Source organism: Ammodytes marinus, assembly GCF_949987685.1.
Source record: "Ammodytes marinus genome assembly, chromosome: 13".
Taxonomy (NCBI): domain Eukaryota; kingdom Metazoa; phylum Chordata; class Actinopteri; order Uranoscopiformes; family Ammodytidae; genus Ammodytes; species Ammodytes marinus.
The window spans coordinates 24,647,243-24,663,132 of NC_137217.1; the positions used below are offsets into that span (position 1 = coordinate 24,647,243).

At 41.5% G+C, this 15,890-nt stretch overlaps 1 protein-coding gene across 4 annotated transcripts; it reads right to left on the reverse strand.

Annotated features, from left to right (window-relative positions):
* Positions 1-96: 96 nt before the first annotated feature.
* thrap3a (thyroid hormone receptor associated protein 3a) lies at positions 97-15,550 on the reverse strand. 4 transcript variants are annotated; one of them, XM_080039874.1, is made up of 11 exons: positions 15,411-15,550; positions 10,054-10,198; positions 6,410-7,348; positions 5,509-6,162; positions 4,777-4,949; positions 4,288-4,399; positions 3,896-3,980; positions 2,386-2,567; positions 2,112-2,292; positions 1,832-1,978; positions 97-1,698 (listed from the first exon to the last, which is right to left on the reverse strand). In XM_080039874.1, the coding sequence occupies exons 2-11, from the start codon at positions 10,173-10,175 to the stop codon at positions 1,468-1,470; spliced, it is 2,826 nt and encodes a 941-aa protein (XP_079896000.1). In that variant the 5' UTR covers positions 10,176-10,198; positions 15,411-15,550; the 3' UTR covers positions 97-1,467. The 4 variants fall into 4 exon arrangements, with proteins under 4 accessions (XP_079896000.1, XP_079896001.1, XP_079896003.1 ...); XM_080039875.1 differs by lacking the exon at positions 15,411-15,550 and adding an exon at positions 10,294-10,413; XM_080039877.1 differs by lacking the exon at positions 1,832-1,978.
* Positions 15,551-15,890: the final 340 nt, after the last annotated feature.

Below are 15,890 nucleotides of genomic sequence, written 5' to 3' on the forward strand. Positions count from 1 at the left end.
ATTGATTTCTGACTCTACAGCGGCTTTTACGAATTTACAATTTATAAACCAACATTTTCTCTTGTCGATACAATAAAAGAAACAACAAGGTGAACATTAACGTAATCATTCTCTTTAATTTACATCTCTCTAAGAAACAACCAGTAACACCTTTAAAAAAAAAGAAGAAGCAATATTCTCTAACCTTTTAAACAAATATAGGCCTGTCATTTACAAATAAGGCCAGTGCACCCACAGCAAGGCACACACATTGCGTATATCAATTGATTGTACTGGCAGTTTGCCACACAAAAAAAACATCCTAGATTTAAGGAAATTATTTCATTGGAGATACGTACTGAAAAAAAAAATCATACTCTAGGATTAAACATTTAACCCTTGTTGTCCTACAAACTACCCTGTATTTGTTTCTTACAAACTTGCTAATTCTGAGCCTCTTTTTATCACAATGTTGACACAGCTGGACACAATTTACATAATAGATTAGATCATGATTCAGTGGAGAAAAAACGGCAAGTGAAAAACACATCAAAATCTACAACAATAACAAACAAGTTTTCCCTTTACAAACAACATCAGAATCCTGCCTAGCCAGGTAAAAAAAATACCATGAGCCTCTATGGAGTAACACATATAATCACTATCAATGTTATACATTGATAAGTGATATCTAAGATCATTCAGAGCTACTGTAACGTTTAGAAAACCCAGTGATAGCAAAATGCTTAATGAACATATTGCAAGTAAAAGTAGTTATCCTTATAATAACAGTCCTGTTGTATAATGAAAGACTGCATAGCATAACCTTTGACCCCATACGGTTTGGTCCCATTGTCAGATTAGGGTCATTTGTCAAGTACTGAGATGGTTTAACAGTGATGGTTCAATGTCATTATGAACTGCAGTGTACTTATTGCTATAATTTGAATCAAGACGAGACACAACTCAAGACAACAAGCTTACTTCTTTTTTTATACTTGGTTGATTGGACTAGACTTTAAAATGGTAACGATTACAGCTATTTATTGTGTAACTCACTCACAAAACATTTCTTCATCAGCACGAGTTTAAGGCACAAGCTGATTTGATCTATGATGACATTTTGGATGTCATAAACAAGTCATTTTAAGAAATTCCTATGAGAAGATTGTAAAGTGTAAATGATACCAAAATGCTGCAAAACAAAACAATGTGACGTTATCATATAAAGCAAGAAAATAACATTTAGGTAACATTTATCCCATCCGATTCTTAAAAGAAACAGAAATCCCCCCTCCGTAACAGTGCTTCTACTAGTTATGAACTGTATCCTCATGTGTCAAGTCAGAGTGAAATATCCTACGCTGAAATGAAGGCGTAAAATATTTCCTAGCGTTAGCAGAGTCTAAAAACATTTCCATCTGCATTGATGAAATCACAGGGTCAGATCCCAGGAAAAAAATTAAGATTTTCAGCTCAAGTATTATTTCATTCGTCATCGCCAACTTTATGGTCCTGTTTGGTTTCCTCTTCCTGCTTGCCACCTTGTTCCCCGTTGACCTGGAACTTGTCATGGGCCCATTTGGAGCTGCTGGTGTTGGGAACTGCAGTGGCTTTGCGGATGATGAATCGTGCTCTTCCATGCGAGAAGCTTCCCCGTCCTCCTCGCCCTCTCTGGTCCATCCACTTGCACTCTGCCTCTCCGTCTCTGTCATCGTGCTGAGAGTTAAAAAAGAGAGAAAAACAAAATGGAGGTGTGTCAAGACGGCAATTGCAAAAGTCGAGGTAGATTAGACTAAATGTCACCATGTGGTTTTATTCAGAAATGGATTCAGAAAAAAATCAACGGTACCAAGTAGTATTGTCTGCTCTTGGGAGTGAACTCTGGGGCCCAGTCTTCATTTTTAGGCTGCACTGCCATGTTTGACACTGTGTTACTCTGTGAACAGTTTCCCTGATAATTGCCTCTGTTCCAGCCCCTTCCACGAATTCGTACCTGCTACAATTAGAGAAATAGGAGGAATTAGCTAAATAGTTTCTACAAAGCAAACTATCAAAGTGAAGTGACTTGACCCAGCCATGGACACTAGCTATGCTCTCTCCATTAACCCAACGTCATGCGTCACACTTACAAATCCTCCACGGGGCCTTCCTCCTTCAGCTGCTCCCGGTGACTCTCTTGAGCCCAGTCTGGCTCTGTTGAAGCCTTTATCTTTGGGGTCAGACTTGCCGTGGGGCATATCGTCTTTTTGGGATTTAGAGGAAGAGGAAGATGAGGAAGAATTTGAGCGCTCTCGCTTTTTCTTATTTCTCCTAAAAGGACAAATGAAAAATGCTTCAGTATATAGTATTTAACATATTTGCAGATAATTGAAACAATACAGAGTACAGGGCAGTTGCACATACTTTGATCTCTCGTGGCATTTGGAGAACTTTTCCACAGATCTCTCTCTACTAGAATCTGGGGAATCTCCTGTATCTCTTCCCCGATCCTGAGTATAATCTCTTTCGTGGGTGGGGTATTTTTTACGGCGCTCAATGTCCAAACGAAGGTCCATTGGGTCACCCTTTACTTTTTCCCCGTCGTCCTGAGCAAATCAAAACAGAACACAACGTCGTGGATAGTCTTTGGATTAGCATGTAGATGCTAGCAGTCTGCTCTCAGGCAAGCTGGATTTTAAACTAAAAAGTGAGGTCCCTGGGTAAAAGTGGGGGAAAAACCCGGGTCACAGCCAGCTGGCATTAATACAACCAAGAGACTTCGCTTAAAGAGCCAAACCAGTAGTTTTGCATGTTTTAGGATTAAACAAATCTGAACCATTTTCCAAAGCATATATTTGTATGTTGAATTTTGAACTTAAAATGTGCTTCAGATAGACAATCCATCACTTAAACATCTTAAGTCAGCTTTTTCACCTGTCAAAGGGGTGTGTTTTGAAAACCTCCTCACTGGTGCTTTTGCATGCTTGTGGGAAAGAATCCAAGGCCTCAAGAATCTGCTGCACAACAGCAACAAATAGCACCAGCATATTTTACATCATCTGTGCTTGTTTATAGTCCATGTGTGACAATACTTCCAGAGGCTGCTTCCCACATTTTGAACTTCTTGAGTCTCAGCTCATGCATTGAGGCATTCAAAACGCTGTGTTGTGTCTTCAAAACAACCCCTTAATGTGCACAGTGATGTATTTCCCATTTCTATCAAGGTTCAAGTCACTGAAAGTTTTTTCTTTTCATGCTAAAAAACGACTGTGCTTTGGGAAGTAGTTGCTGGTACCGCCTATAAAGTATATGCAATTCATAGTTATTGACCTAATGCATGACTGGCAAAACCACTAGTATGCTTCTTTAACAATAGTGAGGAAAAAGAACAAGAAGATAGGAACATTCATGCTAATTTAAGTGTACTCCGTTTATTGTGTTTAGGCTTATTTGCGTGTCACGTTTACAAATGCTTGACCATGTGTCCATGCACATTAATAAAGAAATGTGTTAAGGGTTGTGAGGGTTAAGTCAGAAAGTAAAGCATTTCATAATATAAGCACATGTGCACCAACTGCCTGCTGCTGGTTATTTTCGCTCCTTATGTTTTAAATAATACTTACGAAGACAATGTCTTAGAGTCCCTTGAGCAGCTTTGGCACTGTGGCTTCCATTTCTGAGCTTATATGATTCATTAGCCTTGGTCAGGCTTGTGCCCGCAGTCTAACCAATCACCATGTGTGAAGGTGATATATAACACACAACAAAGTCAAAGTGCCTTATGTTGCATTTGCATTTCTTAGGCTTTGTTCATCTCCTTTCAAGGAAACCGACAGGCTTTAAGAGAGCGCAGCCTAAAGGCATTGGGCTTGCTCACTCGTTTGCTCTCGTTTGTTTTTCCAACAATACTTCATACTGCAAAATGTTCAGTCACCTTGTAAGTTCCATCCTCTGAGCTTTTCATCGCCTCAAAAAGTTGAGAGTGTTTCTTAAAAGCTCTTGGTGAAACATCAATTCTCCTGTGAGAAAGAAGACACATATTAAGACAGGATGGTTACATTCACATGGTATATAGGGACCATGGTGCAGCAGCCAAAACAGCAAACTGGGAACAGCAGAGACGACATAACACAGAAAAAAAAGAAAGAAAAAAAGACAAATGTTAGCTAAACAAAACTGACCTCCACCGAGCATGACAACAATTAGCCAAGACAGTCTGTTGATTTTCAGGTAGGAGAGGTAATAGAAATACCTTAAAGCTGTTAAAAGAGGAGGTGAAGCCACAGCACACTGAAAGTGAGAGGGTCACTCAAAAGGCGACTCTACCTGTGTATCTCTGGGCTTTTTCTGGGCTTGGTCACTTCCTTCTCCGCAGCGCGTCTTTGGTACATGGTGAATCGCTCGTTTAGAGTCACTCCACAAGACGGAAAGTGCTGAGCTGTACGGGAAGATAGTAAAAACAGCTGTTGAAGTTGTTAGTGCTTTCAGGTGCTTTAGTGTCTGTCTCACTTCCATCCAACTGGGGCCGCTGCGTTTGGACTGGATAATCCCATGTGCCAGAGGATTTTATGTACAAGGTTGTTTTACAGTCCGCTCAAAAACATAACGCTGCTTCGGCAGAGAAAACTGGGTCGAGATGAAGTTGTTTTTTTCACATATTTTGAAGGGGTCACATGTGGTCATGTGTTGGGTTACTTTCATGGCAAAAGCTTAGTTTAAAGATTTCATCCATTCCTAAAAAGAGATGTTATTAGATTACTCCGGTCTTTGGCATTGACAATTTCTGTTAGGAGAGTGAGAGAAGTGAGGACTGACCTTTAACATGGTGAACGATTGTGACAATGTGTTGAGCAAACAGCTCAGAGGGGCTCCTCTGTAACTGAGCTGTCTGAACATGTTGAAAGATGGAACGAAACTCCTGATCCTTTTTGGAGGCCTGCACAAGGTCCTGTGACAACTGTCGCTCCTCAGCTAAAATATCAGAGGAGCTAGAAAAAACAAAACACAGTCTTTAGTCTGTTGTTTCCCTTTCTAAAAGAAAAAAAGATTCTTAAACAGAAAACATGTCGTCCGTTCAGCTAAAACAACAAGTAGGGAAACAATTACAGATTTGTTTAATATGCAAATGTAGTTTTAAAACAAGGATCCTTTTACCACGGCTATATTATGGTGCTGAATGTCTGATTTTACATGGAATTGCTTGGTTTCTCCCAATAAATAATGATGCAACACCTATTATGGTATAACTATCAGCCTGATATACTGTTAATAAACATTTGAAAAATAACTCAGCTTGAGCAGGAACTTATTCGCAATAAAACAAAAAGACAATGCCAAGTCAAAGGAAACACTGTAATAGGGTGTTTCAGCCCTTCTGTCTGGTGTGAGCAGTAAAAGTCGACTATAGGCAAGATCCGACCAATGAGATTCGACTATGTCAATTCTTAGTCGGGGACAGCCCTAGTAATATTTTTTATAAAGAAATGTGTCTATAGCTCACACAGGAAAGACCAAGTATGGGACAAGTAACCATTATATGATGCTCACCACGGCAGGCTATCTCCGAGGAAATCCATTCTGACATTTAGTTTTGCTTCCTGTTTCCTAGAGGACGTGAAAGACAAGTCCTCTCCGCGGTTCATAAACATCTCTCTGTCATCGGTCCTCCTTGCTGCTGGTGTAGGAGATGAGATGGAGGGAGATTTGGATTTCTTCCTGGCTTTACCACCCATGTCTGGGGAAAGTTCCTCAAACGTTCCTGCTAACTCCCTCTTGGCGAAGGCAGCAGCAAAGGCTGACACGTTATCCTGCTTTCGACCAAGATACATGCCGTCTGCCATGGCGTCAAGGTTGCTGTTGACTACCTGTTTAAAGGTAATATTTGGCCTTTTACCAAAGCCTTCATCAAACAGTTCCCGGCCAGAGTGGATGACCATGCTCTTTGGCATTGGGGACTCGCCCCCATTGGGCCGATCTTTGTGTAGGGATTTTGACTGAGGCTTGATAATCATCTCCTCATCATCCTCCCCGTCGGCAGACAGAAAGGGAGAAGCTTTTAGAAAGCTGTTCAGAGACACTATGTCGGATTTATCAGGGGAGGCTTTGCCATTTACTTTCCCTTTCTCCATATCCCCATCATTCGCTTCTGTGTTCTTGCCATTTGCCCAAGCTTTCGCTTTTTTACTTTGCTCTTCCAAAAACCTAAAAAATGACAAAGAGATAAAGATCTGCATGCAACTTGAGACAACTGCAAAACATTAAACTCACAGAACAGTAAAAGTATAGCCAAGTGACTGTGTGGTCTTAAAAATCCTGTGACATCATTGAGGCAATAAATCATGCAGTTATATCTCTCCAAGTCTATAATTCCTGTCTAGCATAGTTTATTAAAACAATGTCAGAATGAATATTAGAAAAAGATTGAATATTAGAAAAAGACAAGTCTTACTTTCCGAAGGCAATGGAGATGGCCGTTTTGTCTCCATCCAGGTATTCCTCTTTGGAGAAGAAGTCAAAGCTGGAAAGCATTGGATTCAGAGCTTCACGTGAGGGTTTTTTGGTTGAGGAAGAACTACAGACCGTCTGCCAGGAGGGGGCGCCATTGCTGGTGTCAGCAATTGTGATTTTGGGGGAGGGACTTGATTGGCTAGTATTTTGGCTGTTGGGTCCAACAATACCGGCAGAGCTTGCCAGAGGGCTGGCTCTCTTTGGGCTGATTCTGTAGTCAGTCAGACCCTGCCAGTTCCTCTCAGTTCTCCCACCGCCCCCTCCTTCTTTGGCTTCTCCTGCCATCGCCCCCACCAGCTCCACAGGCTCCCCATCTCCTCCTCCTCCCTTTGGGACTTCCTTAGAGGCTGTGAGCTCCTCTTTCACATCTTTGGAGTTCTGGCTAGTCAGCAATATGGCTGACCTGCATTTGGGAGAGGAGGAGGAGTGTGAGGAAGAGGACGAATGCTGCGAGTGTCTGGATAGTGGTGAAGAGGATCGGTCAGAGTGGTGAGAGTGACCGTGAGCGGGGCTTCCTGAGCATTTCTGGGAGTTGTGAGAGCGTCCTCGTGACTGGTTTGGCTGCTGCTGCTGCTGCTGCTGCTGCTGGTACTGTTGTTGCTGTTTTTGAGGGTACTGCTTGTAATTCTTCCAGTTGGGGCGGAAGTTGTTGTTGTTATTGTTATAGCCACCGCCCCCACCACCACCGCCACCACCCCGCTGGTAGCGTCCGCGTGGGAAGTAACCCCGTCCTCGGCCCCTGAAGTTGTACGGCCTCCGGAAGCCGCGGTGGTGGTAGCCCCGGAACTCCCGGCAGTTCTGGTAGCCCCTCGGATATTTCTTGTCCCAATTTTGAGGTGGAGAACGAGAACGAGTCCTTGACCTTGATCGAGACCTAGAGCTGTCAATGAAAGGATGGGGAGGGGAAAGCAAGCACAAAGCTTTTATATTCAATCTCCACAGATAACCGAATAATATATTTACAAATTTGTTTTAATTTTTTTATGTTTCTGACACAGTATGTAGAAATGAAAAGCAACTTAATAAAACAGTATACGAAACTCTTAGTCACAGCCTATGCAAAATGTAGGATTTTCTCAACTGACACACAGATACAGTACATGCACATCAGAACGCTTACACACCTGCTATGTGATATAGCTTGGTGACATAGCACAAAGTTACCGAATGCCACAGAAAACAAAAATACCAGTAGCCTACTGCAGGAACCAAATTGTTTTTTTTACAAAGTGACACCACAGCAATGGCCACCCAAAACAGAATGCTTCTTTAACTGAATCCCAATGTAATAACCAAGGAAGGCTAACCATTGGCCTAACATAAGGAAAAGCCATGACAAGCCTAATACCATATAATGCATGATATATAGCTGTGAAATGGCATCAGGCATCCATTTCCATTACATGGAATTTAGCAGAATATGCAAGAGTATAGCAGGCCACAAAGGAGCATGGCATAGAGAAAAGGAACAATTTCACAGTGTGGCGCTGAGTCGGACTGCAGTGTCAGACTAGTCCACATGGTGGCTCTGCTGAACTTCTCATAAAAAGCCCTGTGGCGTGCTCTAGCCCTATAGCATTAAACACAGTCTCGAGTTCATAACCACGACACAGCATATTCTCTACATATCAATTTGGCTTATTTAATGAGCCAAACATACTTTTTAAGCCTCACTGAATATCAACACAGCCACATATACAACTGTCCACTGACTTCTATGAGATTATGAATGTAGAAAATCAAGTGTGGACATCAAAGTAGTTCTGTTCTGTAAGTATTGTTTATCCGACAATATCTCCAGCAACTTCTCTACAACTCTCAATACATTAAAAAAAGTAATAAAAAAGCTGTTTTCCCTATTCCCATTTTCATACAATAGTATAATGTTGAAGTCATATAAAGACATTTGCACAGTACAAATGCAGTCAAATCCCCGACAGTAAACTGCAGCAAAATATTCTAAAATGCCATAGCAAAGTGCACATGCTGCATGCAAACCCAAGCCAATGCCAGAAATACTTAAAAAAAAAGGCACAGGACTTACCCAGTGTGTTTTTTCATTGGAATACAGGGTGATTAAACAAGACAGCGCACTAGAGCAGCACCGCACACTCAAAGTGCGAGCTACAGATTCTACATCTCCACTGGCAGGCTCTGGCAGAGCAGAGAGTCACATGGACTTTCGGAGAGAGGAAAAAAAAATCAGCTGCAATCCCTTTCCGCTATGCTTACCAGCTACTGGGGCTGTTTAGTGAAAGAATGACCAATTGGACTAAATGTATTATTTAAATTTGTTTCTGCTCTACCTGTATTCTGCAGACATTGACAACTGTATGTGTTCTTAATGTTAGTTAAAAAAAAATAGCTTTTTGTGGGTGTTTTGCCAAGGAGATGTAGGAAAATTAGTAATTTCTCTGTCTTCATGTTTGCGTGTCTCCTTTTGCTTGTGTATGTACAACTTATGCAAATGTATGCATTCAGGCTTGTCCAGCTTCCAGTGTGACCGCAAACCCACTTGCACATGTGCAAGGTGGGTTCAGGAAGAGAGTAAAGTAACCCTTAGATTCTTTCCACGTCTCTTCTTTTATGCTGATTTTAATACGGGGCTGTGACACTGCCAGGAACTGAGCCGCGGCTCTGCCATTTTATTGCCATGCCACAGTCATTCTGCCAGAAACAGCAAAGGCATCAGAGTCAAGCATTGCTTTTTTTTCTTCCAAATGCTCACCGCAGCCAGCAGATCACCCTACAACCGGGGAATTTTTTCTCTTAAGCAAAGTAACCAACGATGAATACTGCCCTCTTGATAAAAGCTTGATCAACTATTTTCATATACTCAGATTGACTGACTTATATGGAAATCTGTTCTCATGCAAAAAAGAAACTGCAATAATATTAACTCTAACTTAATTAAGTTCACTAACCCCAGTGGCTGAACTCTTTTTCAAACATCAAATTCTTCCTGATACAGAAGCCGACCCCACAGTTTGGATCGGACCCAAATCCAATAATACGCTAAAACCCGGCTTTGTCAGCTCATATGTGAACCAAAGACATAAAGTCCAGGACGAGGACGAGATCTTTCAGATAGAAATCAACAGATATGAAGCAAACAGGAAACCTCATTCCAACAGAACACTAAGTTGCTTGTTGACATTCACACTATGCACACTATGTTACAAATGCACTACCTGCATATATACTGTACACAGTATATTTTCAACATGTCAGATCTAAACAGCACATCGCTCTGTCTGTCCCGTTTAAGATGTTCCAGTTAAGTGGAAAGAGCTGTACAAGGACGATAAAACAACTGACGTCTGTGCAACTAGGCAGCACTTTGCTCCGCTGCACCTGCTACTAAGTTTCTTGTTTTCTTCGTGACAACCGAGACTCTTAGGTCATTCATAGCTTTAGTTATACATCTCTTATTGAACCATTTAACACAATGCGTTCGCCCTGGCAACAAAAAGGGGGCCTCTTCAACACACAAGCAAAGGTGATATTGAGCACAAAAACATCATTCAGCCGATACATTGTTGATAAAAGGAGAAGTGTTCATAATGAAAACATGACTCATTCTACCTGTAGCGATGCTTCCTAGACCTGGATCTGGAGTGGCTCCTGGAGCGAGAGGTGGAGCGGGATCTTGAGCGGGACCTCGAGCGGCTCCTAGACCTCGAGGCGGATTTTGTGGATCTGGGCATCACTGCAGCCAGCCCACCTCAAACTGTCACACAAAAAAAGAGTTGGGATTTTGAAAAATGTAATAAAGCAAAATGCAAAAATACATGTATACAATATATAGCTACTATATGTAATAACCTTTTTGATGCGCTGGCCGAATGCTATGGATATTAATCAAATGAATGAGCAATCGAATGAACAATTATTACAGGAGCCAAGAGTCAAAAATCCATGAAATAGAATATCCAACAGAGAGAAGAGAAGCCATCCGAGATGCGCCGCAAAAAGCCCACTTAATGCAAAAGCTGAGTGAAGAGACCGGACAGCTGGGAAAAAGGAAGAAGGCAATGTGTACAAGTGTAGTGCATCCGAACAACCAGTTTTATTTAGTCGCTGATCATTTGCATAAAGGGCAGTCTTAGGTCAGTCATCCAAGTACTTAAATGTTGAGCCTACTATAAAATACTGAAACAAAAATACATTTATGGGCAAGATACGCAATACCTTTTGTATTTACTACACTGCAGAAGATATGCAGCACATATTTGTTCTCTAGTCACACTGTCTTCACAAGGCAAGACAACACAGTTTTCAAACATGGTGAAAAAAGGGACACCACCATGTTCAGTGCTATTCCCTTTAACGTCGGAGTCAGCCTACATTTCAACACTTTTATTTGAATGATTAACCTTTTTTACATGCTTTGCCATTTGAGAGCACAGGTTAATGATAAATTCACAACTGACTGGTTCAAGGTTTTCAATACCTAAAGTCGCCATTGTGACGGGATAATTATTTCCAGTGATGTTTTACTAAGACATCTGTGAATTGTATAATGTTCACACCTTCTGTTAGTTAAGTACCATTTACAAGGGGTGGGCAATAAAGAATGTTTTTGGAAAACAGCTCCTAAAGAGTTCATCAAGAGTTTAATTGTTTTATGACCTAACATGTAAACATTTTTTTTTCTAAAATGTGTTTACCAACTGAGCGTATTTGTGCTGACACTTAAACTGATGTAACAGATGTAAACACATTTAACTGCATATAAGGCTGCAAGTTTGAAGTGATATTTGTAATTCCTCCTACCCTCATTCATGGGAAGAGTGGTCTGACCCTTTTCAGCTGAATCGAATTTTGATTTCTGTTTGTTTTATCTACTTTTATTAAATACGTAAATGTTGAGAAGTTTCAGTTCATTTACTCCCACAAGGTTTAACTGATTAAAAAACTTCCACGACAGCCATCACTCTTCAAGATTCATGGGACACTATGTTATTTCCTCTACAGCTACTTTACCATATCACACTTGGTTGAAGTTAATGATCTGCTGGGTGGGAGATGCAGCATTCTCAGCGCTCTCAGATTTCAGAATACTGAAATAATTCCATGGTAGTTATTGGTAGTTATTCCCACAGGCCCACAATATTTGTGACATAGGATCCTCGGAGCACAGCAAATGCCAGGGGATCAAATAATTGATCTTTCATTATGAGAGTCATCTTCAGGGACTTTGGGAAGGAGGAAATTGCAAACTACACATGACAGGGATTTGAAAAGCAGCGCACACACGCTATCACATGGTGGTCCATACTATGTGTATCCTTTCTACTATTTCGGAGCGTATTGAAATGGATCTATACGCCCTCCGCCTACTCCTGGCAGCTTGTTGTTGTTTTTGGCTTTCAGAGAATAATTTCCTGTAGGTCCAGCCTCAACAGACCGTCAATTTAGCTTACGGTGCACATTTCAAGAATGGCATTCAGATGTGCCCATTTCCATCATGCGGTAAACTTACGGTAATAAATAAATTCTGACAACCTTCTTAATTCTGCTTTATATACCGACTAAGTTGGCCCTTGTGGGAATTTCTAGTGGGGAAGTTTCATTCTCATAGATTATTCTCAGTTTCTTTATAGCTGTAATAACATGACTAAAAAACCAGCACATCTGCGTTTCAGGTATTTTCATATGGCTGAAAATAGTTTCCTTGAAACTTTTGAATGGGCGTCCGCAGAAACTGTATACAAAACAGCTATACAGAGCTGAGATTCCCAAGCCACACTAACACATGCGTTATGACTTCTTTACTAACACACCAACCTTATTCTAGCAGAGTGGGATTACATGTATGTGAAAGTGTTTGCATCCCAAGCACTGTCCTTGCCTCCTCCATACAATATAAAAACCAGTTGGTAGATTGAACAGTAGGATAGGTTTTCCATAGGCTCACTCTGAACGCTCCCGATAACCAGCTGCAGCTGTCACTGCTACACACTGTGTGGTCGGCTGCCTAATCACCCAGATTTCAGCCTCTCCAAAAGAGGCTGCGGTAAGCTGGGTCTTTAATCACTCAACTACTAGACACTAGATTTGGACACACAATGCCGTTACTGACACACATGCACACTAATGAAAACCCGCGTGTCCACTGCTATACTTGTGAGGACTTTTAGTTAATTTTTAACCTGCCAACCTCGTCCGATGTGTTTATGAAGTTACTGTACCATCCTTTCATTCTACAGCAAAAATGGAACAACTGGTTAACAGGAACAACATGTCAAACTAGAAAAGCTAGTCTGCAGCGTTAATCAACCGAAATGAGCACACCTGAACAAAGCAGTAGGCAATGTTGAATAGAAATATATTCATAATGGGCTCTCATTTGAAAGTGCACGTACACACACACATATGTGAGTAAGAGCCCCCCCCCCCCCCCCCCCCCCCGGGTAGAAAACACCAGCTGTATAATCCTCATCAGCTGTTTATTTCATGTAACGGCAAAAGTAGCTCTGATCAACAATGGTCCGGCAACTCGATACACCCCTCAAAGCGTTCTGAGGAGAAACACTCCACTCAATCAACTGCCCTATCATTAAGACAGGGAGGCCGCGGTGGCAGCTGGAATCACACTTGCTATCTATATGTGCCCCAGAGACAACCCTCTCGCTATTTCAGTAAAGCCACAGCAACTGTCATTGGCACAATCGTATGGTTAGTGAAACACGGTAGTCCCTCCGAGCCTTCACTCAAAACGCTCCACATGCTGAGGGCCGTTAATGGATAGCAGTGCTGTTTAGGCGAAGATAAACCTTTCAGCTTCCTTCTTGGGTTATTGAATGGAAAGAAAAGACTTGTGAATAGCCTTATTCATTCAGTAATGTCTGAGTATTAGCTGACTTTGGTCTGCCCACCGGGAGCTAACTGTTAACTACTACAAATCAGATGCAGACCTTTACTGCAACTCTTTCCTTATGCTAATCACCTACAATGATGGACGAGGACGTTAGAACATTTAGCTTGGCATTACACTTGTCCACAAGTTTCTGCCTAACCGAGGCATTTATCATCACTCCCTCGCTCGATTGCCTCTGCTGTTTGTTGTTTTGTTCAGATTCACATCATTCAAATCTATTTGAGGAAGTGCAGACAACAATAATCAATAGTTTTTTAGAAAAAGTAGTTCCTGCCACTGTGTTGTTTCTACAATGGGTGGTGTGACTTTGCTGTGAAAATGAAAAGAGCAGAAGAGTGGTAGAGTGGCATCCTCTCAGCGACATGCTTCTCAGCCTTCTGTCATCAACTCTGCAGCATACAAGAGGGAACTCACAGGCTGAAGGTCCTCTCTATTTTGGTCAGGTGGGAACAGCCCGGCAAATAATGACTTATAGTTCTATGTTTCCACAATGCGTACAGTCGTTGTTCCTGTTTCCCCCGCGCCTTGATGTCTCAGCATAAAGCCGGAGACACGGGTGTGTGTTTATTATGAGTGGTGTGTCGTATAATAGTCAACACACTTTCACACATGGAGCAAATGGGCTCGCAGACGTTAAAGGGATAGTTCATATTTTTGAAGTGAGGTTGTATGAGGTCAGCACAGTCTTAATAAGGAGTTTGAAGAGACGTCTCTGTAGTAGAGTTTAGCATTATACTGTTGCAGAGGGGGCCAGCCACATACATAATTGCTTGTCTAAAATCTAAAACATAAATATCAGTACAATTATACCCTTGATTTAGGATGTTTTCACTGCTGATTTGCAGTCATTGTTTTGCAACAATATCAGGCCACGTAAACCTATGGAGTTAATTTAATAAATTGGCACACAATTACACAAGTGAAAACAAAACTGAATGCATAGCAGCTCTAGTTCAGTGTGTGCCAGCAAACTGGGGAACGTGGGCACACCTTTCCACTTAAAGTGTACTTAAGTGAACCTGGTGTTTGATAAAGAGGATCGACCTCAACCAGGATTTTAACACCCAACAGGAAATTGCACCATTTTTTCAATCTATTTCCCATGACAGGAGAGATATCCCCACTGCACCACAAAAGCCCATTTAGATAAGCAATTACAAGAAGGAACGTGTGTAGAAGAGACAACTCTTGTCACTCTATGACTTGGTTCAAAATGGTCACTGTATAGGGTAGGGTGGAGGGAGGACTTGGTGAAGCCTGAAATTACAGTAGTAGTAGTAGTTACGGGGCCGCTATAAAAAAAACTGAAAGAAAAAAAGCAGTCAAAACAACTAGTAGACTTGAATCCTCCGATGGAAACTAAAGGATGCATATAAGAAAATCAGTGAACGCAAACACAATATTCAAGCAATAACTGTATGACTAACAGTGTAATGCAGTTAGACTAGTAATTCTGCTGAGCGTCCTGCAAATCATTCAACCATTACTTCACAGATATTTTCACTTGAGAAAAAACAGTGAGCAGCCCCCTAACTCCAAATGAGAGCATGTCACAGCCACTGGGTCAAGCTCTGGATGGGACAGACAGTGCCATCCATCCTTATGGGGTTTCCATGAGTGTATCACATATAGGCTATAACGACGCATCGATCAAGACGGAAACGACCAATCAATCAGAAAGACATCAAATCGGGGGAGCCTTCAGAACAATGGCTCCCTTTGAAGATGAATGAAATAAAAAATAATTACATTATGGTAAAACAACTAACTGAGCAAAAGCTGTTTTTTGTTCTTTCTTTTTTATGCCAGTCTGTATGTGCCCCGATATCTGTTTTGTAAACTTAAATAGGTAGGGAAAAACTATTCCATACAGTGACTGGCAGCAGCCCCGAACATCCCTTTTTTTAAACGACAGTAAGCCTCGTTGTTGCCATTAAAACGACATTGTTTTCTTTACGCTACCTTCATATCATCTTTGTTACAAAATATTGCCCAACGTAATGGAGATAAAAGTGAAGTAAATGAAGTATGAGTAGGCTTAATAAAGTAGGCTACGTACCGGTAGGAGTTGTCGTCCAATGTTGTCGCGTCACATTCAGGCAGTAGCCCACGATGTTACTATAACAGAAAGGAGTTTAGGACAATTTCTCCCGTTGTCTCCTGCGTGTCTGTGCTGCACTGTCAAGCGTTTATGTGAAGCGTGCGTATGTGTATGTGTGTGTGTTTGTATCTGGAGTCTGCGGCTTTCGGAGACAGGGGGTGTCACCGTGTGGCTCAAAGGTTCATATTTCCTTCCGCTTTCACCTTCGTCTGTCTTAACGCCTTCGTTACACATCGCAGTGAACGGGAGCTGGCTTCAATAAACCGCGTATTATTATTATATAAACCGCGTTAAAGGCAACAGTCTGATTGGTCTGCGTTGCCCTGTCATTATGTCACTGTCAATAAATGTCCTAAAGGCAGCAGCTACTGTGCGGCAGAATGATTTCAAGTGACATTTACTATAGTGGCATTGTGAAATGTGTGTGCAATTTCCACA

Bases quoted from the DNA above. Each gene is read 5' to 3' on its own strand.
- thrap3a (XM_080039874.1), bottom strand. From the start codon at position 10,175: ATGCCCAGATCCACAAAATCCGCCTCGAGGTCTAGGAGCCGCTCGAGG. The intron at 7,349-10,053 runs GTAGAATGAGTC...TTTCATTGACAG, and splicing joins TCTAGGAAGCATCGCTACAG to CTCTAGGTCTCGATCAAGGT. The intron at 1,699-1,831 runs GTACCGTTGATT...TTTAACTCTCAG, and splicing joins AGAGCAGACAATACTACTTG to CACGATGACAGAGACGGAGA.